The 21,205-nt window shown below is 40.2% G+C and overlaps 1 protein-coding gene across 2 annotated transcripts in view; it reads left to right on the top strand.

Annotated features, from left to right (window-relative positions):
• NUB1 (negative regulator of ubiquitin-like proteins 1) overlaps window positions 1-21,205 on the top strand; it is a 39,923-nt gene that overhangs the window by 3,666 nt on the left and 15,052 nt on the right. For both annotated transcript variants that reach the window (XM_006873673.1, XM_006873672.1), the window contains exons 2-7: window positions 2,385-2,549; window positions 6,111-6,169; window positions 7,675-7,745; window positions 16,004-16,177; window positions 16,483-16,574; window positions 18,522-18,628. In XM_006873673.1, coding sequence (XP_006873735.1) covers window positions 2,385-2,549; window positions 6,111-6,169; window positions 7,675-7,745; window positions 16,004-16,177; window positions 16,483-16,574; window positions 18,522-18,628 — 668 coding nt within the window. The remainder of the gene's footprint in view (window positions 1-2,384; window positions 2,550-6,110; window positions 6,170-7,674; window positions 7,746-16,003; window positions 16,178-16,482; window positions 16,575-18,521; window positions 18,629-21,205) is intronic.

The raw sequence follows: 21,205 nt of genomic DNA, 5'->3' as shown, positions 1-21,205 counted from the left end.
AGCCCTGTTGTTTTAAGGTTGAGTATGCATCACTATTTACCTCTGTCCCACTAGGCCATGCAAACCTGTCTCAGTGTTCCCTTATCTATCTTGTTCTTCTGCCTCCTCCCCACTTCTTGTATTGCCCTCCCCAACACCCAAAGTAAACCCCTCACCCAAACCCCATTGTGCTTACCTTATATTCCATTAGTTCTTCCCTTCATTTAAGACAGTCTGTTTTATCCAGTAGTCTACCTGACCTTCTCACCACCTGGATCTCTGTTCCTCTGTGTTTACCTTTTTTCACATTGTAATTGTTTAGATCATAGACTGACCTCCCAGATCCTCTGTTCTTATAATTTTATTCTGTTCATAACTCTTCCATTTGTCGACTGAGTTCAGGTTGATGCTGCTACGTATATCATTCTATAGTTGTTGTGTGTTCTTGTTGGTTCTCAGTCCACAAAACTTCCTTTAGGATGTTTTTCATAGCAGGGTTGGCTTTGGCAAAATGCCTTAGCTTCTGCCTATCCTGGAATGTTTTGATTACACCATCATATTTGGTTGACAGCTTTGCTGGGTAGAGGCAGTTATTTTCTTTCAGGATTTTATATATGTCTCCCCATTGCCTTTTTGCCTGCATGGTTTCTATTGAGAAATCTGAGTTTAATGCAATTTGCTTGCCTTTGTATGTTATATTTCTCTTTTCCCTAGCTGCTTTCAAGATCCTGTCTTTATCTTTGATTTTGGAGAACTTGATTATTGTATGTCTTGGTGATTGTCTTTTAGGATCTATCCATCCTGGGGTTCGTTGAGCTTCTTGAATGCTTTTCGCTTTTCATGATGTTAGGAAAATTTTCTTCCAGAAGCTCTTCAACTCTCTCCTCTGTGGACTTGTGTGATTGTTCCTGTTCTGGAATGCCAGTAATTCTTATTTTATTCCTCTTCATATTATCCAACATGAGTCTTAGGCCTTCTTCCAATTTTTTTTGTCATTTTATGTATTTGTTCTATCTTAGTAGTGTTGAGAGATTTATCTTCTAGCTCACTAGTTCTGGCTCCTGTCTTTTCAATTCTACTCCTTTGCCCTTTCAGTGTATTGTCCATTTCTGATATTCTATTATTAATCATTTGGGCCTCTTTGTGTAGGTTTTGAATTTTTTCCAATGCTCTATCTAATTTGATTGTTCCTGTAGTGCTTTCCTGACTTCATCCTTATTTTTCTCAACTGCATTGTGTAGTGTTTTGATTCCTTTTATAATCATTTTCTGAATTCCTTCTCTGGGATTTCCAAAGCCTGCCCATCTTCCAGTATGGAGTGTAGGTCTACTTCCAGCTCATTTGCCTCAGTCACTTTATCTTGTTTCTGGACATGTGCAGATATGGTCATCTGTGTCTGTTTTGGGGGCATCTTCAGGGGTTATCTGTGGCCTTAATACTTAGATGGGTATGCATTTTGGTATTTTTTATGCTTTCTGATTGCCTCCAGGTAGATGTGACAGGAAATTGGCTTCCCTTTTCACTCTTCTTCTTGAGAAATTTCAAGATGCCACTGTTGGTCATTTTGATGTAATTTAAGATTTAATTTTCTGCTTATTTCCTTCTTTGTGTGCTTGTCTCATACCACAATTCCCGTTCAGGTCTTCTTTCTAGCTGTAAACAGTTCAGGGCCAGCTGTGGCCGTTTGATTTTAATTGGAAAGGGCTGGCCACATTTGGTTTTAATTGGAAACTGTCTCTTTAAATTTCAAGGAGATCTGTGCGCATGCGTGTAAGAACCCTCCGAGGGTGGGGCTGGGATGCCCACTAGCTCAGATACCCTTATAGTCACCAGAATGGAGGTGCACAGATAGAGCAAGGTACCAGTGAACAGATACCAAAAGAAAAGAATGTCTACACCTTTATCTCTGCGGTTTACCAGGCGTCTGTGGCCGCTCCGATCCTTCCCCTGCCTGGTTTCAATCATGATGGTGGCTCCTGGAGCAGCTGAGCATTCCGAACTAGAGAGCAAAGGATTTCTTGCTTCTGCCACAAATTCCCCCAGCTGTAAGCCTTCCAATCTTTTAAATATTTCTTATATGTGGTTCAGAGTTCTGGGACCATCCCCTGAGCCTGCTTGGTCGGGTATTCTGTGTTGTTGCTGGCGGAGCTCTTTCCTACACGTCCACCCGATCTGCCATCTTGTTTGTTCTCCCATCTTATTTTTTCTATTGCGCTTGTTTTTCTAGCTGTTACTTTACAGTTCTCTCCGGATTGTCTCTAAATTCTCTACACCCTGAAGAGGGGGTCAAAATTGGAAGTCAGTACAGCAGACTTCATCACCTTAGAGTCCAGCATGTGCTCTGTATTTTGCTTTTTTTTGAGTTGGTATTTTATTAGTCTGTATTTTCTGTTGGTTTTTTATAGGACCTTGCTAAGAAATACTCTGACAAGTTAGAATGTTGTGAAAATGAGGTACAAAAAATGATAGAAGAAATACGGTGCAACGCAATTGAGCGTGGGACAGGAAATGAAAATTATAAAACAACAGGAATTGCTACAATTGAGATATTTTTACCAAGACTAAGAAAAGTAAGTAAATTCTCCAAATGTACATATATGTATCAGTTAATGAAATAATAGCCATTTTTTTTAAAAACTAAGAATACAAATTTATAATTTTAAAAAGTTATTTTGCATGCTGAATGTTGATTGACTTATAGGTTAATTTTATGAACTCCTAAACTAAGGTACTTACAAGGTATATTTCTTCTTGAGACCTCCAAAATTTCATAAAACTGTACATCACATTCTGGTCTCTTCTAAAGTTTGAATAAAAGTTTAGAAATAATAGGGAATAAAGTCTTTAAGTACCCTAAAACTGTCTGTGTGGTAGGACTTATCACCAAAAGAATTCATCCTTTTTTCCTATTCAGGTGGAGGTAAGATGGTATCAGTGCTTCAGCTGGGTTGCTGTTCTGGGTGGGGTCACCTTATGGCAGGGCCAGAACCTATAGTTCAAGTCCAGAAATGTTACTCAGTCAGAACCTACAGAGGTGGCTGGCATCTCAGGACCAATCAGTGCTAATTATTATTAAAAGAGTTAAAAGTCTTTGTCTCAGAGTTACCATTTGACTTAACAGTTGTATTCTAAGCAAAAGGAAAACTATGTCCATGCCAAAAACCTGCACACCAGTGTTCACAGCATTACATAAAATCGCCATAAAGTGGAAACAACCTAAATGTTTTATCAATTAATGAGTGGATAATAAAATGTTATGTGTCTATATGGAATATCTAATACATATCTAAATATTACATATTTATATTTGTGGTTAAGTGTCGTGGCGTTGGTTTTGATGCATAGCGACTCTGGAAAGGGTTTCTGGAGCTTTAAATCTTTGCAAAATGAGAAAGCTTCATCTTTCTATATAGCTCCACTTTTATATGGCCTTTCTAGCAGTGGTCTTGTACCTCTCAACAAAAAGATTGGGTGAGATGGTCCAGTTACGGTGCTTGTGGCCCACCAAGGGGATTGGACAGCTTGCTGATTATAGAGTAAGGTTCATGGCACCCTTGTGGAGGTGGGACCATGCAAATTAAGTGTATGGAACCCTAACAAGGGGATTAGTCAGTCTGCGGTTCTTCTAGTTGACAATGAGCCAGAGGCAGGAAGCGGGGGATCCTTAGTACTACCAAGAAAGAAGGATTGGAAGTGGAGCATGTCCCTTGGACCTGGGGTTCCTGCTGAGAAGCTCCTAGTAGACACTGGAGATACCAGGAATAGCAGCAGAGAACTGGGGCAGCAGAACCAGCAGGACGTGGCACAGAGGGTAGAGACAACTAAGTACCTTTGGAGTAGGGAGGCTTGCTGGTGTAGTGGGAGCCTGTGGGCACTTACTGGTAGAGCTAAAGAGCTTTGTAACACTTACGCAGGGCAAAGGCCAGGCTAGTCCAAGGGGCTCGAGGGGCTGAGGGTATGGGCATGACCAGGCAAAGAACTGACCAACGTTTCAGTTGTTTCTGATCCTGAATTGTAACCTGTTGCTTCTCTAAAGGAATCCTGGTGTGGTGCTGTGGGTTAATGTGCTGGACTGTAAATGGAGTGGGAACCACAAGGTTGGTGGGTAATTGGAAACCCTGTACAGGGTTGCAATGAGTTGGAACCAACTTGACGGCACTTAGCAACAACAATAAATTCTCTAAAAAACCCCATAATCATGGAGTATTATTGTCTGTGAGGCTTGTGTGACTATTAAAGCAAATTTTTGCACCCAACAGGCAAGTGTTGTTGTTGTAAAGTGCTGTCGAGTCCGCCTCCCTTGCAGTTCACACGGTTTTGCAGTCTGGCGCATTAACCCACAGCGCCACACCAGATCTCCAGCAGACAAATAGAGAGTCCCATAAGTGGGATGACTGCATTAAGAATTGGGGGAAAATGTTGAAGAGGAGGTATGGCTGACCTCTGCCTCACAGAAGGTAGCCTTGGGCTGATACCTGATGCTGATGATGACTCTCCCTCTTCCCCATCCTGAATTACAAGAGGTCATAGGCTCCCACAACACGATTTCTAAAATTATTTTACTATACAATGCATTCCTGTTAGGCAATAAAAAGGAATGGCGTTCTGATTCCTGCTATGACATGGATGAATCTCAAAAACATGCCAGGTAAACAAGCCAGTCACAAAAGACCACATACACGATTCCATTTCTATGAAATGTCTAGAATAACAAATCCATAGAGACAAAAAGTAAATTCATGGTTTCCTGGGGGTGGGCATGTGAGGGTGGAGAGTATGGGTTACTGGTTTTTTGGGGATGGTGAGAATGTTCTAAAATTGGATTACAGTGATTGTCTTAGTTACCTAGTGCTGGAACAATAGAAAAACCATAAGTGGGTGCCTTTCACAACTTTATTTTTTCATAGTGAGGAGACTGTAAGGTTGTAAGTCTGAATTCAGGGTATTGGGTTTAGGGTAAGAGTTTCTTGGCTCTGCTAGAAGGTCCTCGTCTCTACGTTTCTGCTCCTGGGTGACCCTCAAGTAACTTTATATCTTCTCTTTTCCATCTCAAAAGAGATAGACTGAAAATAGGTTTTATACTAATCCTGCCTTATTAACATAACGAAACACATTCCCAAATGGGATTATAATTATAGGCATTGTGGTTTGGTGCTGTGGAGTCAGTTCCAACTCATAGTGACCCTGTGTAGGGTTTCCAAGGCTTTTTAAATCTTCCAGAGAACAGAAAACCTGACTTTTCTCTCGTGGAGTGACTGGTGGGCTCGAATCGTGGACTTTGCCCAGTGCTTATCGTATGGTGCCACTGTGCCCCCAGTCATAGGCATTGTTGTTAATTGCTGTCAAGTCAGTTCTGACTCATAGTGACCCTGTCATAGGGTTTCCAAGGCGCAACTGGTGAGTTTGAACCACCGACCTTGCGGTTCAAACCAACCATTTGGTTCAGTGCATTCTCCTACAGTGCTATACCAGGACTCCAAAATCATATGCATAGAGGTTAGGGTATAAATGAAGCCATAACCATGATGGTTGTATAATTCTGTAAATGTTTACAAACTATGGATTCATGCACTTTATAAATAGGTGAACTTCATGGTATGTAAATTATATCTCAGTAAGTAGTTTGAAAATTCTAGAGCTTTATGAAAAAACAACAGAAAAAAAGTGTATGAGAGACCAAAACTATCCAGTCGGAAGGCTGAACAGATTTGGATGGCCTCATGGGTGTTGCTAAAGATTACAGGTTTTCAGTAAAGCATGGAAATGGAGAATGAAGAGGTTCCTGTTATAGCCTCACTGTTAACAGCCTCACATATGGCAAAGAGGAGGAAGTGTCTTCTCATCAAAGTTGCCCTAATGGTAGAGGTGGTAGATTGGGTCTTGTATAGCTTAGGCCAGTTCTGTTGGTGAGCTTGAATAAAGACAGCTATGTGACAAATCTACCTCTAAAAATCTAATCCTTAAGCAGAGACTGAAGGGCCACTTGGTATGGTTTCTGTGCGTGCATTCTTTGATCTTTTGGAATTAAAGATATAGCCTAAAATATTAGGACAGTGAATATTAGGCTGTATCTTTAATGTATAAAATTATCAAAGATGTCTCAAATCAGGTACATTTTCTTTTTTAAATAGGACAAGAAAAACTTGTTGGAGACCCGATTACATATCACTGGCAAGGAGCTGAGATCCAAGTAAGTACTGTGTCTCTGGTGTTCCATTTGGTCTTGGCCATTTTCATATTTGCTCACTTGGTCCTCCAGGACCAGAGATCGGGCAGGTGTTGTTATCTCTGTTGGGAAGGAAAATGAGAATTCAAGGTTGAAAGACTTAGTTAAGTGGCCATGTGGAAACTCAAGACTTGTAGCATTTCTTTATTTCTTGATATAACTTTAAATCAGATCAGAATTCGGTGCCTACCACATAATAGATTCTAGATTCGGATTTAAATGAGTGAGTGCGTAATTCAAAAAGGATACAGTTTGGTATTAGATTGTAGTTATTAATGCAAAGTGTTTTAGCTGATTGTAGATTGTTGGCACATTTGTTAAAAGAAAAAGCAACAACCTACTGTAGAGAGCCTAATTTTGAGGTCTGGTTAGTTGTTTCGTTGGTGTGTGTATTTTTTCAATGGTGAGTGTTTTGAGTACCTCCAGGGCTTACCACGCAGTGTTTTTTCCATTTTCTTGGTCTCCTTTAGGGCTGTTAAAAATGGTTCAGGAAGCATCACTAATTTCTACACAAATGAATGCAAGGTTAGAAGGAATTTGTTGTTGTTAAGTGCCATTGAGTCTGTGCAGAATCATAGCGACCTTATGAAACACTGCCTAGTCCTGGGACAACCTCACAATTGTTGCTATGTTTGAGCCCATTTATGTTGCCACTTTGCCAATCCATCTCGCTGGGGGTCTTCATCTTTACCTTTGGCCCTCTACCTTACCAAATATGATATCCTTCTCCAGCGACTGGTCCCTCCTGACAATATGTCCAAAGTATGAGAGGTAAAGTTTGGCCATCCTGGCCTCCAAGGAGCACTCTGGCTGTACTTCTTCCAACACAGATGCTTTTGTTCTCTTGGCAGCCCATGGCACTTTCAGTATTCTCCTCCAGCGCCGTAACTCAAATGCGTCAATTCTTCTACAGTCTTCTTATTCACTGTCCAGCTTTCACATGCATATGAAGTTATTAGAAGGAATAGCTTCTGTTAATTTGCTCCTCTAAGCAGTCTACAGAAGATACATTGTTAAGTGCCATCGAGTTGGTTCTGACTCCTAGTGACCCTTTATAGGGCTTACAATGCTGTAATCTTTGTGGGAGCAGAAAGTCATCTTTGATCTGTGGAGCGGGTTGATCCCACCTACCTTGTGGTGTGCAGTCCAGTGTTTATTCTGTGGGACTAGTGCGTTCCCCGCAGAAATGTAGGAAATTCATGACATCAGCAAGTGGTCTATAGCACCATGGTCTCTACTTCATGAGGAAACATGTAGTAATTAGATAGTTTAAAAATAATGTCTCTTGTATATTGTTTTTGAGTAACCATTTAGTAAGTTGGCTTTGTCGTGAAATGATGTTTGTGAGTTGGTAAGTTGTGATATTGGATGTTTCTGAATCACGTGTATAAAGTGGTTATCATGATTAAAATCTATTTAATGTATGGTAAATATCAAAGTTCCTTATTTTCACTGGTTTTATTTTACAGAATAGCTGAAACCTATGGATTTCAAGAAAATTACATCAAAATTGTCATAAATAAGAAACTGCTTCAACTAGGTATGTTACGGCAAAAAGTGCAGAATTTGTAAATCAAGTCAATATAGAAGTAATGACTGCATTCTTTTTTTTATCCCCCTACTGTTCCTCTATTCCAAAATTCCTAGTGTTCTTATTTGTGTATAATCCAAAAGCACAGAAAACAACTTTTCCAGTAAGTGCTTATTTCTGTCCTGTGTCAGGCTATTGTCTAGTGGGGGGAGAAGGACGCTTAAGATTTGAGTAAGAACTCTGGTAGCATAGTGGTTACGAATTGGGCTGCTAATCTCACGATCAGCAGTTCGAAACTACCAGCTGTTCCGTGGGAGAAAGATGAGGCTTTCTGCCCCTGTAAAGATTTACAGCCTTAGAAACCCTGTACAGGGATGCTATGAGTTGGAACCGACTCCACGGCACATAACAACAACAACAACAACAAACTCAAAGTCTGTGGTGTAGTGTGAATAAAATTGAGTTCAAAGAGATTCTACCCAAGGGAGAAGAGTTAAAGCTGAATGTGGAGAGCAAGAAAGGCTGTAGTGGGCAGTGTTTCAGACTAAGAACTTAACACAGCGCCCTGATACAAACTCCAGAAAGTTAAAAAAGTCCGGTAGGACTTCTGGCTGCAGAAGGAAGGGGGCAATAGCTCTAAGGATGGAGCGCCAGGCAGGGGCCACCTTGTGGAGGATTATGGCGGAGTCTCTTAGCCCGGAGTGATATTACCCCCCAGGGGACTTTTGGCATGTTTGGAGACATTTTTGGATGTCACAGCTGGTGTGAGGGTAGTCAGTGCAGCTAATGTAGCCAGGGATGCTGTTAAATATCCTATAGTGCACAGGACGGCCCCCACAGCAAAGAATGATCATTCCTGCCCCAAATATGAAATCTAGAGTATCTGAACCTTGCTCAGTGTTAGTGTTTCTCCCAAATGCAATGCTGGAGAAGGATACACAGTCCTGTTTGTGTTGTAAAGATGACTTTAGCTTCTTGAGGGAATGAGTTTGAAGGGAGGAGCACGAGCACGTTTGGGAAGACAAGTTCATTATCCTAGTAGTTCAGGCACGTACTGTAGTCTTGGGGGTTTCCAGTGGCTTATTCTGGGCTAAGGAATCATGTTCAGATTTCTTAGCTTCACAGCCTGGCCCTGGCCAGTGTTGTCATCTCTACCCATTTCCTAGCAGAGCCTCAGTCTGGAGCCACACTTTACTGCCCACTATTTGCACACGTTAGCTCTTTTACTTTTGGTCCACCAGGACTACCTCCATGAGCCCCTCTTGATTCCTCTTCATCCATCCCACTGCAAACTCTGAAATCCTAATTCAGGCCCAGCTCCCCTGCTCCCGCCTCTGGAGTACCTTTTCTAATACACTATACCTTTCTGAGCCTGCTTTGTCGCAGCAGCATTGATTTGATTTAGGCTTACATTCGTGACATTGCTTTTGTACACATGTATGTTTTAACCCTAGATACAGAATAACTCAAAAGTGTAATGATAAGAACCAGCACAGTGTGAAGTTGGTTATAGGGCTGGGTTAACTGGAAACTAGTAAACATTTCTAAGGTCTTTGTACTGCTGTTGTTACTGTAGGCATATTAGAAGAGCTTAGTCAACACATTTATTTCCTTGCTCACCATAATTATCAATTTAGTTTGTTCAGTGACTGTCTTCTTTGATAATTTCCTCCCTCATTTCGGACTTCCTCCGTTCCACCCAATACATCACCCCCCATGTATGCTGCAGTGAAACCTGATGGTACTGCCTTGTTTTTCTGGATCTTGTAAATTTTCTGCCTTAGCCTTAACCATTTTTCTGTCAGTACTTCATCTTTTTTCCTTCTCTGCCAGGTTCTGGCTTCCATAGGTCTTAATACACTTTCTTTGATATCTTTGTCTCCTTATAAAGTATATTGTGTTGTTTTTATGCTTTAATTTACAAAAAGTACATTATGCTGTAGACATCACTGCCTGCTATCCTTTGTTTCTCAGCTCATTCTGCCCTCTGTCCGTGTTGCTGTATGTAGCCTCCTTGAGTTTAACCACATGTTGCAGCTGTATGTATCCTCCTTGGATCTCACCACATGCACACACACTCACCACATGCTGCAGCTCCATTCTCCCCCTCAGCGAGGCCACACGTTGTCCTCAGACGCATGCTCTGTGGTGGGATGATGGTGCTGTGTAAGGTCACAGCCTCCAAGGCCTGTCAGTTTTTTCTCCAGATAACCAGAACTGGTTATGCTCTGGAGCATGTGGGAATTCTCATTTACTGGAGTGGCAAATGCTAGTTTTTATCATGCAGGTTTCTACGTTTTATTAATTTGATGGGTATGAAGTGGTACTTCGTTATGTATTTAGGTTTTTTTCCCTTGATTTAGGGAATCTGGGCATCTCTTCATTGTCATCATTTTCTGGACTTTTTCTTTTTGTGAATTGCGCATTTGTTTCCTTTGCCATTGTATGTATGAGTATGTGTGCTTGTGATAGCACTGTAGGAATTTGTTACTCCTTTGTAGGTGTTTCTTTATTTTGGATGTTTAGATGCCTTGAAAGTGTCTGTTTTCTCACGTCCATGTTAATAGAAAGCCTTGCTTTTGATAATAAAATCTTGGGTTTTTTTTGCTATATGGTTTGGATTTTATTTTCGTGTGTGTTTTGTTTAAGAAGTTCTTTCTGTAAGCATAGGAACATAAGGCTAGTTTGCTGCATTTGACACCAGCTTAGTCTGTATTAGGTCTTTGATCTGCCCTGAATCTACCTCTCCGCCTGGTGTAGGAGAAGGAGCCCACCTCTTTTTTTTTTTTCTTCCAACACAACTGATTGAATGCCCATGTTTTCCCCATTGGATCTGTTACTGCACTTTTGTTTCTTTTCCCTTCATCTGTTGGTGAGCCTTATTCCTGTGTGGTGATGGTGGTGGTGTTAAGGTGCCAAGATAGCCCACAAGACTGTGGTCCTTGTCCTTCAAATCAGGAAACCCATAGGTACACCTATGTTCATCATAGCAATAGTCAAAATAGTATTAAAAAAACAACAACAAAAAAAGCCATCTAAGTGCCTTCAGTGGTTGACTAGATAAGCAGAATGTAGTACAATGGAATACTATACAACCATAAAGAACAATAATAAACAACATAAAAAACAAACACTATGGATAGGTCTAGAGGACACAATGCTAAGGGAGTTAAGTCAGTCCCTTAAGGATAACTATTGTATGTTCATACTTCGGTAAGAAGACACAGATACATATATGTATATATATATATGTGTGTGTGTGTGTGTATATATATATATATATATAAAGTGTGTATATTTATATTTACATACAGAGACCAAAGCTCATTGTTAGGTCCCAGGGATGAGTAGGAGGAAGTCACTCTCTAGATCACAGATAACGTAGATGCTTGTTTTTGGCGATGGGGAAAAGTAGCATTGTATGAGGGTGCAAAATGCACAGCTTGACCAAAGTAAATGATGCCACTAAGAAGCACGCAAGATAAAAGGATGTTTGTGCTAAAGAATGTTGTTGTTAAGTGCCATACAGTTTGGATCTGACCCACAGCAGCCCTGTAAAGGGTTTCCGAGGAGCTGCTGGTGAGCTTGAACTGCTTACCTTTCAGTTCAAATTGACTTTGCAGTCCAGCGCATTAGCCCATAATTGTTGATGTTAAGTGCCGTCAAGTCGATTCCGACCCATAGCGACCCTGTGTAGGGTTTCCAAGGAGCAGCATGTTTAATTTGGCAGTGACATCAACAGTACCCTAAAAATGAGTATATGATCATATATATGTGTTTTGTTGTGTGATGTCAAGTTGATTCTGACTCGTGACCCTGTATAACATTTCTGAGAGCAGCTGCTGGGTTTGAACTGGTGACCTTGCAGTTTCCAATCCAGTGCTTATCCCACAGTGCCACACCAGAACTTGTTTGTCATCTTACGATGTATGTACATATGATTGTAAATGTTGCTACAGAATCATGTTAAGTGCCTTTGAGTCGGTTCCGACTCATAGCGACCCTGTATAGGGTTTCCAAGGAGCAGCTGGTGAGTTCCAACCACTGATTTTAAGGTCCAAACTGACCTTGCAGTCTAGTGCTTATCCTACAGTGCCACACCAGGATAAAACCATAGAGTCCTTTATTAAACACCAATATGTGAATATTGGTTTTTTTTTTTTGGCATATTCTCCATCTAGGTCTGTATACTTCTGAAGGAGTATTTCCATCTCTCTTATCCTTTTCCAAATAATTCTGCGCTCTCCAGTTTTGCACCATGTCAAAATGGCAGTTCTGGCATCCTTAAGGGACATAAATGTGTTCCTTATCAATATTCTTTGAAAAGAAAAATGTCAGAAGAGGCAAAATCGGGTCCATAGGGTGGATGGGGCTAAGGTTTCCCAACAAAATTCTTACAAGACTTCTCTTGATATCTTCAAAGAATGAGCAAGTGCATTGTTTCAATGAAAAAACAAATTCCTTAGCACTTCTTTCCTGGCCTCTTTCTTACTGATGCAGTTTTCAGTTTTCTTGAAAGTTCTTGATAATAAGCACTCATGATTCTCATATGCCCATTGAGAAAAATCTATGAGGATGACTCTCTTGGAATCCCAAAACACAATTGTCGGAAGCCTGTTTTTGTTTGTTGGTGACGAATCGGGCTGCGAACCTTAAGGTCAGCGGTTCGAAACTACCAGCTGCTCCGCGGGAGAAAGATGAGGCTTTCTACTCCCGTAAGGATTTACACCCTCGGAAACCCTGTACAGGGTTGCTATGGGTCGGAACCGACTCGACGGCACTTAACAACAACAACAACAACAACAACAAATGAAATGAAGACAATTATTGAGAGAACTTGTCTGTCACCATCCACTGATTGCAGAAACATGTTTAAACATGTTTTGTTTGTAATAAATTTGTGCATGCATGAAGTAGAACTCTAGTGGCAGTACTTTCTGAATTACCCTTGTGTGTCAGGCACAGATTGAAGTATCTGTGTACGTATGTGCATGTGTATATATTCGAAGAGGACGCAGTTACAGATACTTCTCAGACTTTGCCAAATACTTTGTGAGATTGATTTTCTGAGTTTGAAAGCTTAGGACCTTAGTCTCATAGGACAACTTGGTGAATTGAACTAATACAGTTCAAAGAGTTGATGTTGTGCATTGCAGTGAGGAGAACTTCGTTGGGTCTCTTAAAATGGAACTATTGGTTTCTGCTTGTCTGGAGCCAAAGAGGAAGAAGGAAGCCAGACTCGGAGAGGAAACTAGTCTGTAGGACTAAGAGCCTACTTGAGTCATGGCGTTATCGACCGTGATCCCAAAACTAGATGATGCACGGCCACTACCAAGTGTTCTGATCAGGGCCACTAGTGATGGGTCCTGGAAGAATGGGAGAACAACATGGAACAGCACTCAGATGATTTAAATGCCCAGACTTACTGGACCTGGTGAGACTACAGGACTCTGAGGCTGTTGCCCTGGGATATTGTTTAAACCATGAACTGAAACGATCCCCGAGCTCATCTTTTAGTGAAATAACAGGTTGGTGTACAAAATAAAGGATAATACTTCTGAGAAGATTAGGGGGCAGGGAAACTATAGAGCACTGCAAATGGAACAGCCACACACACTTAAAACAATGTTGGCACATTGTGAAAAATGGAATTTCACTGAGTATGTATAGGAATTGGCAAGTGAAATTTGTTATGTACCCTTGCGCTGAAAACACAAAATATTAAACACAGGAAACTAATCCCATGAAGTGTTTGGTTATGTTTAAGAAGTACCGGTAACCGTGCCCTTGTACTCTTAAAAGTCCTTTACAAAAAGTCATCTTAGATCAACAGAAGACAAATCTTCAATGTTGTTCTGCCAAGATGGATTACTTTAGCATCTCTTCCTGTTTTCTCCAATGTCCTCCTTAGTGGCTGGTCATTGTTTTGGTGATAGCCACCCCTTCGAGATGCCTTGCAATATGTACTTTGTTGGCCACTTTAATCTGCATATCCCTGTCCATAGTTTCCATAGTTACACCCAGAATAATCATATCCACCATAGCCACTAGAGTTTTGATCACCACCATAGGCACTATTGTAATTTCCATATTTTGATAATAATAGTTACTAAATCCTTGATTGCACTTTGGGCCCTGACCTCGTCCATGACCCCTAGTACCATCTCTCCCACCAGCTGCAGCACCTCTTCCTCCTTTCTGTTGGTGGTGTTGCTGTCTGTATACTTCTGTGGGCTGTGTAACTTTGATTTCACAATTTAAGGAGCTCCGGTAGGGTAGTGGTTACAAATCGGGCTGCTAATCTCATGGTCAGTTAGAAACTACCAGCTGTTCTGCGGGAGGAAGATGAGGCTTTCTGCTCCTGTAAAGATTTACAGCCTCGGAAACCCTATGCAGAGTTGCTGTGAGTCGGAACATAACAAGAACCAATTTGATGATACCTGCTTTCTAACAATTTCTGTACATGTGCTAAAAACAAAATCCTAGTCTTTTCACTTGTTTTTGTATCCATGGGAAGTTTAATATTTTCAGTCTCTCCGAATGCTCCAAAATATTCTTTAAATTGTTTTTCAGAATTATCTGGACTCAGTCCACCCACAAAAACCTTCAGTTCCAAAACCTATCAACATCAGCAGCATCTTTGAAAAGCACAAATCCAAATTCTCTTGACCATCCAGTGACTGGATCTATTTTAATTGTGCAGTCTACAGCCTCTCCAAATCAAGACATATTCAGTGAGCTCTTTCTTGCTGGTATCCCAGCTCAAGTCTCCAAATGAGCATTTCCCCATCTTCCTGTTGATTCTTGCTCGCGTTTATCTTGGATCCCTCTGCAAATTCCTCTGTGTTGCTGTACTCGTTCATGTCCTCTACTGTGACGGAGCGGTTGGCAGAGGGGTGCTTGTGTGCAGACTGTGTTAAAGCAGTAGTCACTTCTGTTTATTTTAAATATTTACGTGTAGAGCTGCTGTCATAAAGTATCACAGACTGGGTGGCCTGAAAATGCAGATTGATTTGCTCACAGGTCTGGGAGCAATCAAAGTCTCAGTAGGGCCAGGGTCTCTCTGGAGACTTTTAAACTAATGTCTGCCTCCATCTTCACATGGCCATCTTCCCTTTATTATCTGTCTCTTTGCTCCTTTTAAAATGACACCAGTCATTGGATAAAGGCCCACCCTATCTATCCCAGTCTGACCTCATGAAAACGTAATTAAATATGCAAGACCCTATTTCCAAACAAGGTCATATTCATAGGTACTGGGGATTAGGACTTGAACATCTGTTTTTGGGGAACATAAATTCATAACAGTGTGAATGAGGGAGAGCTCTTTAATAGCTATTTTAATTTTTATAGTAGTTACATTGGCCTATTCAAATTTTTTATTTTTCCTCATGCCACTTGACTTTTTTTTCAGAAATGTTTATAAGTTTCCAATTCATAATATGATTTCATTTTAAAATCTGTGTCTCTTTATGTCCTCTTCAGTTTGTTTCTTTTAAATATTAGGCTTATATATACTTAGTGTTTTCAAAGTTTTTTATTTTGTGATGATTCTCATTCCTTGTTCTCTCATTCTGCTTCATTCATTTCTGGCCCTTTTATACATTTTATACTTGTATATGAGGAAACAGGCCTAGAAGACAAGCAATACTCAGTAAACATAGTATTAAAAAGGGATGTTATACTGTCTTTGTTTTTAACCACTGGTATCTTGCCTGTCACAGTGCTCTCTCTGGCGTTATATAGCTTCTTGTCTGAGGCTGTGATTTGGGGTTATTTCTCCCACTAGAGGGCAAGAAAATTCATGTATATGTGTATACTTGCTCATTTTCCTTTACATTGCTTGGTACAGTAGTGCTTTCCTGTAGTAGCATCTCAAATCTTTGTTATTTGGTTCAGGCTCAGGAGAAGAATAAAGACCACTGGAAAGCATGAAGTCAGTTCTCTTTTCAGTGACAGGTTTTGACAGCTGCCTAACGGTCATTTCATCACACAGCCATTTGTTATTAAGTACTGTGAAGCTGGTTCTGACTCAGTGACCCTGTATAGGGTTTCCCAGGATCACTTGGGTGGGTTTGAACCACTGACCTTGTGGTTCACATTCCAGTGCTTATCCTGCAGCACCACACCAGGAGTCCAGTATGTGACATAGAATAGTTTGCAAATGTCAGTGGAGGTTTTATCATTCCATTTCTCATGGAGAATGGCTCTTATGACCCAGTAAATTGAAAGGTTCTTTATATAATGCACAATTCTGCTTTTTACAGGAAAAACACTGGAAGAACAAGGAGTGACGCACAATGTGAAGGCTATGGTGCTTGAACTAAAGCAGTCTGAAGAGGAAGTGAGAAAGGTAGAAGAAGAAGAACAAACTGAAGCAGAACTCAAAGAAAAAAAAATAGAGAGGACCAAGAGAGGACTGGAAATACTGGCTGAGAGAGGTACACAGAATTTTCACTGACTAGGGGTCCTGGTGTGGCATTGTAAGGTCAGCACTGGACTTCTAACCACAAGATCATTGGTTCAAACCCACCAGCCGCTCCTTGGAAATCCTGTACAGGGTCATTGTGAGTCAGAACCGACTCAGTAACAGTAATCACAACAGTTAAAATACGTAGTGAGAGGTTTCAATGAATTATGTGACTGTGAGGAGTTGTCACCCCTCCTCACCCCAACAGTGTCCTGGTTTAATGTTGCTTCCCTTTTTTAACACTGAATCGTAAAGTTCCTTTCGGTTTTGTTACAGCTGAGATGGTGGTGGATCCAGAAACTACACCTTACTTAGACATAGCCAACCAGACAGGCAGATCAATCAAGATTCCCCCCTCAGAAAGAAAAGTAAGTACATAAAAAGCTTTTATGATTAGCTCTTAGATTTGTTGTCAAAACTGACGTTGTTTTCTAGTTATTTTATCTTGGGATGTGATGAAGGTTAGAATGTTTTCTGGCTTGAGCCCTGTAAGTAGAGACTACCAGCAGTTGCACACAGTGTCTCAGCAGTTGCACACAGTGTCTCTCCCCTGTGGCTCTCAGAGAGTTCTACCAAAGGCTGTGTCTTGTCCTCTGGCAGTGATGGTGAAAGTGCCTTCAAGCTAGCCGACTTCCTCTGACAGTCACTGGTTTGGTTTGACAGATTTTACTAGAAGGCCATGCATGTCCCCTAAGGTCTGTATCTGAATTGGGGAGCTGGTGCTAGGGAGTATAGGGAAAGTGGTGATTTTGACAGCTCTCCTTTTCCAAACTGTTGTATCATTTGGATAGGTAGGAAGTGGTTTCCTCTTTGAACATGAATCCAAGGGGATCTACATAAAAGGATTCTACTACATGGACCCTCAGACCAGTTTTTTAGTAGGATCCAGTAAGCTTCTTCTAATGAAGTGATTTAATGTCTAGGGGCTAAGTATAATTTTCATAATTCTGTTTTTAAAGCACGGTTTTGAGTAACTTTACTGTATGGATTATTCTGCTTAAAGTTAAGTTTTAAAGTTTTTTAGTAAGAGAATTTTAATAATAGCAGTAGTACACTGATGTTTATTTTTGTAAAAATGTTGGTGATTCTTGGCTTGTTGCTATATTATATTAAATGGTGACATACAGATATTTTCTTGGGGGAACCTTTTTAAAATGGACTCATAAAAATTTAAAAACCCGCTTACTGAATTTAAAAATGTTTTTGAATCAGCTTTAAAAAATTGTTTCAGAAATACTATAACTAATAAATGTTTTAGCTTTCTTTTTTTTAAAAAACAAAAACAAAAACCAACAACTTTATTGTGAGTTAAATGAATGCTCACAGAGCAGGTCAACAGTTTTACATGCAGTAAATCATGACTTCAGTTCATCGTGATTGCAGGTTCCCTCAATGTAGTATCAATGATCCTACTTCCTCCTTGTGTTTTGTGTTTCAAGTTTTTCTCTTTTTCCCAACCTTCTGAAATTTGTCCTTAGGTAAATGCTTTCCTTTTGATTTTTGAATGGTTGATCATTAGTGCTTTTGTCCACTTTATGCCTTTCTACTGCTTGCCTGAAAATTGACCCACAGGGGTTAATTCATTTCCAGACTTGGGTTCAATTCCAGACCAGCGCCATAGTCTTGGGGTTTCACCAGTCTCTGTCTGACCAGTAAGCCTGTGGTTTATTTTTTATGTGGTTTTGAGTTTTCTCCCACTCTGCCCAGGACTGTCTAATGTACTCCCTTTCAGAGCAGTTGGTATCAGTTGGTAGCAATAGCTGGGCACACTATCTAGTTCTGGTCTCAGGGTCCTGGAGACCGCTGTTCCCATGGTTCATTAGTCCATTGGTGTAATTGCTTCCAAGTGTCTTCATTTTTCATCACTCTGCTTTCCTTCACACAGGGAGAGACCAGCAGTTGCACCCTGACCGCTCTTGAGCTTTTAATTAAAATCTCAGTTGCTACTCACTAAAATAGGATGTAGAACATTGTCTTTGTGGACTGTGTTCTATACTGGCTGCTTATGAGCTAAGTCTTGATGAATGTTAGAAGGAAATGTAGAGCTGCAGGAAGGCACTACAATAAAGTGATGGAGATGATTGGGCAGGTGAGACCTGCCTGTGACCACATTAATCACATTAAATTGAGTAGTTTGCTTCAGTGTTTAAATATTTAATTCTATGTGTTTAATTTTGACTTTTAGATTGAATTGTGCACTGCTTTATTTTTATTTTTTTATTTTGTTTTCAGTTTTTAGAATTAATATGCATTAATACAATTTTTGATTATAATTTAAAGTGATTTTCTTTCATTCAATCCATATTTTTTCCTAGGCTCTTATGTTAGCTATGGGATATCATGAGAAGGGCAGAGCTTTCCTGAAAAGAAAAGAATATGGAATAGCGTTGCCATGTCTGTTGGACGCCGACAAGTATTTCTGGTAGGAACTTTTGTACTTGGTGAATGCCTGTTGTAAGGAAGGTACCCTCTCTCCCCACTGTACACTTCAGACTTTAAATTGTCACCTGAGACAATGAGTAATGGGAAATAGTAGTTATGATGCAAATCACTTTGAGAATGACATCTTCCCTTCATATTTCTCGTTGATCTCTCTGCCCTGTAAAGAAAATAATTTCATTTTCATACACACTTCAGTTTTTTGTGTTTTGTTTTTGTTTTTTTTTTACAACAAGCCTGTAGGATATTGCTTACCTCTCTTTTGTGATGCTTGTCTTGTTAACTGTACTGTGACAAAGTTATAAAGCCATTATAAAGTTCCCCATTCCTTGTAAACACTACACAGGGTTGCTTTGCGTTGGAACCAACAGGACGGCAGTTAAAAACAATAGCAGGTAGCATAAAGGGGAATTACTGTGTCCAGTATTACGGAGCAGAGCTGGGATGTGGGGAGCCAAGACCTCTAGAGTTCTTGTCGTCTGTTTCTAGCTCTGCTGCTTTTTGATGGTGTTTACCTTCTGTTTCCTGCTAATGATGCAGACTGTGAATTAAGTCCTTAAAATTCAGGTTAATTGTCTATTCTCTTGCCTAATTGTTTTTAACTTTGCATTATGTTAGAAAATTTTCAAACATACAGAAGCTGAGCCTTTAGTAGTTACAAAGATATGGCTGATCCTGGTTCATTTTTGCAAGCCTTTCTCAAACTTTTTCTTCAGAAAAGCTCTTGAAATATTTTTCACGTCTCAAGAAACCCTTAAATAACTGTCTTTCATGGTATATGAGTGTAAGCCAAAAAGTATTGCCATAAAATCATAGGAACATTTATTAAACAAAAAGAACAAAATGTGAAACTAAACTTTGACAACGTATCTTCCATCTAGAACTATACAGTTCTGAAGACAGTGTTTCCCTCTCTATAGCTCTTCACTGAATAATGCTGTGCTCTTTGATTTACAACCATGTCAAATGGCAGTTTTGGCTTCTTCATGGGAGAGTTAACCCAGGGTAGAAGCTTGTGGTTGAGCAGACGGAATTAGGAACCTGTAAGTCTAGGTGGCTAGAGTTTGTAGGACAGTGTATTCGGAGCTGCCAGGAGGAGTATTTCAGAAATCTTCAGAAGGTCCCTTTTGAGTCTTCTCCTCAGAAAGCTGTTTGAACTGCAAGTTCAGTGGTTCAAGCTCAACAGCTGCTCCTCAGAAACCCTGTACAGGGTCGCTATGGGTCAGAAACGACTCAATGGCACTTAACAACAACAACAAAAACGATCTTTATGCACAAGTGAGAACACTACCCAAGACAGGGAAAAGCACCATCCAAAAGAAGTGAAAATATTCTCAGAGTACACAGAAAGCCAGGAATAGTTGTATTTTACACAAACCAGAGTGGAAACTTCAAAATTAAGAGACACTGGATAGATAGTTAAGGAGCCCTGGTGGTTCTAGAGGATGTTGCTGTTGTTGTTACGTTCTGTGCAGTCGGTTCTGACTCATAGTGACCCTGTACAGGGTTTCCGAGGCTATAAATCTTTACGGGAGCAGAAAGCCTCGTCTTTCTCCTGCGGAACAGCTGGTACTTTTCGAACTGCTGACTGTGAGATTAGCAGCCCGATTCATAACTAGTATGCATTGGGAAAATTCAAACCCACCAGCTGCTCCATGGGAGAAAGAGTAGGCTTTCTGCTCTTGTAAAAAATTGAGTCTTGGAAAAACCCTATTACAGGGTCACTATGAGTTGGAATTGACTCAGTGGCAGAGAGGTTAGTTGGTTTTGTTTTTTATTTTTCTTTTTTTCAATAGAATACTCAGAAGGATATTGCATCGTAGGGCAAAATTAAATACTCAGAATGATACTGCCTCGTAGGGCAAAGTTAACCGCAGACTAAAGGCTATCTGGTCATACCTAATAAATCTTGAAAATGAGTATTGAAAGAATGACATAGTTAGGTAACTGTGTCTTGGACAAAACTCAGTCACACTTGTTGTTGTCGTTAAGTGCCATCTAGGCAGTTCCACTCACTGCCACCCTATATTGGTGTTCTGAGGAGCAACTGGTGGGTTTGAATAGCAGATCTTGTGGTTAGCAGTTCAGTGCTTATCCTATAGCACCACACCGGGACATGGCAATATAAAAATAATCCAGTCTCCCAATTAAAAATTACCAGACATGTGAAGAGGCAAGAAAATAAGAACCATAATGAGAGAAATCGATCCGAATCAGATCCAAAAATGGCACAGAAGAGAGCATCTATAGACAAGAACACTAAAACAGGGATTGGTTAACTGTATTCCATACGAGAATGGTAAGTAGAAATAGGAAAGATATACCAAAGACCAATATTGGACTTTAAAGAAATGAAAAGTGTATTTTAGAAGACCCAGTAATAGAAACTATTTTAAATGAAACAGAAAAGATAGGAAAAATGAACACAGCATCAGCAAGCTGTGGGACAATTGTAAGTGGCTTTTACTCTATGTGGAACTTACTTAACTCTATGTGGAACTTACTTAACTCTATGTGGAACTTACTTAACTCTATGTGGAACTTACTTAACTCTATGTGG

This window comes from Chrysochloris asiatica, unplaced genomic scaffold (assembly GCF_000296735.1).
Source record: "Chrysochloris asiatica unplaced genomic scaffold, ChrAsi1.0 scaffold00249, whole genome shotgun sequence".
NCBI lineage: Eukaryota > Metazoa > Chordata > Mammalia > Afrosoricida > Chrysochloridae > Chrysochloris > Chrysochloris asiatica.
This window is presented reverse-complemented; position numbering and strand designations above follow the sequence as displayed.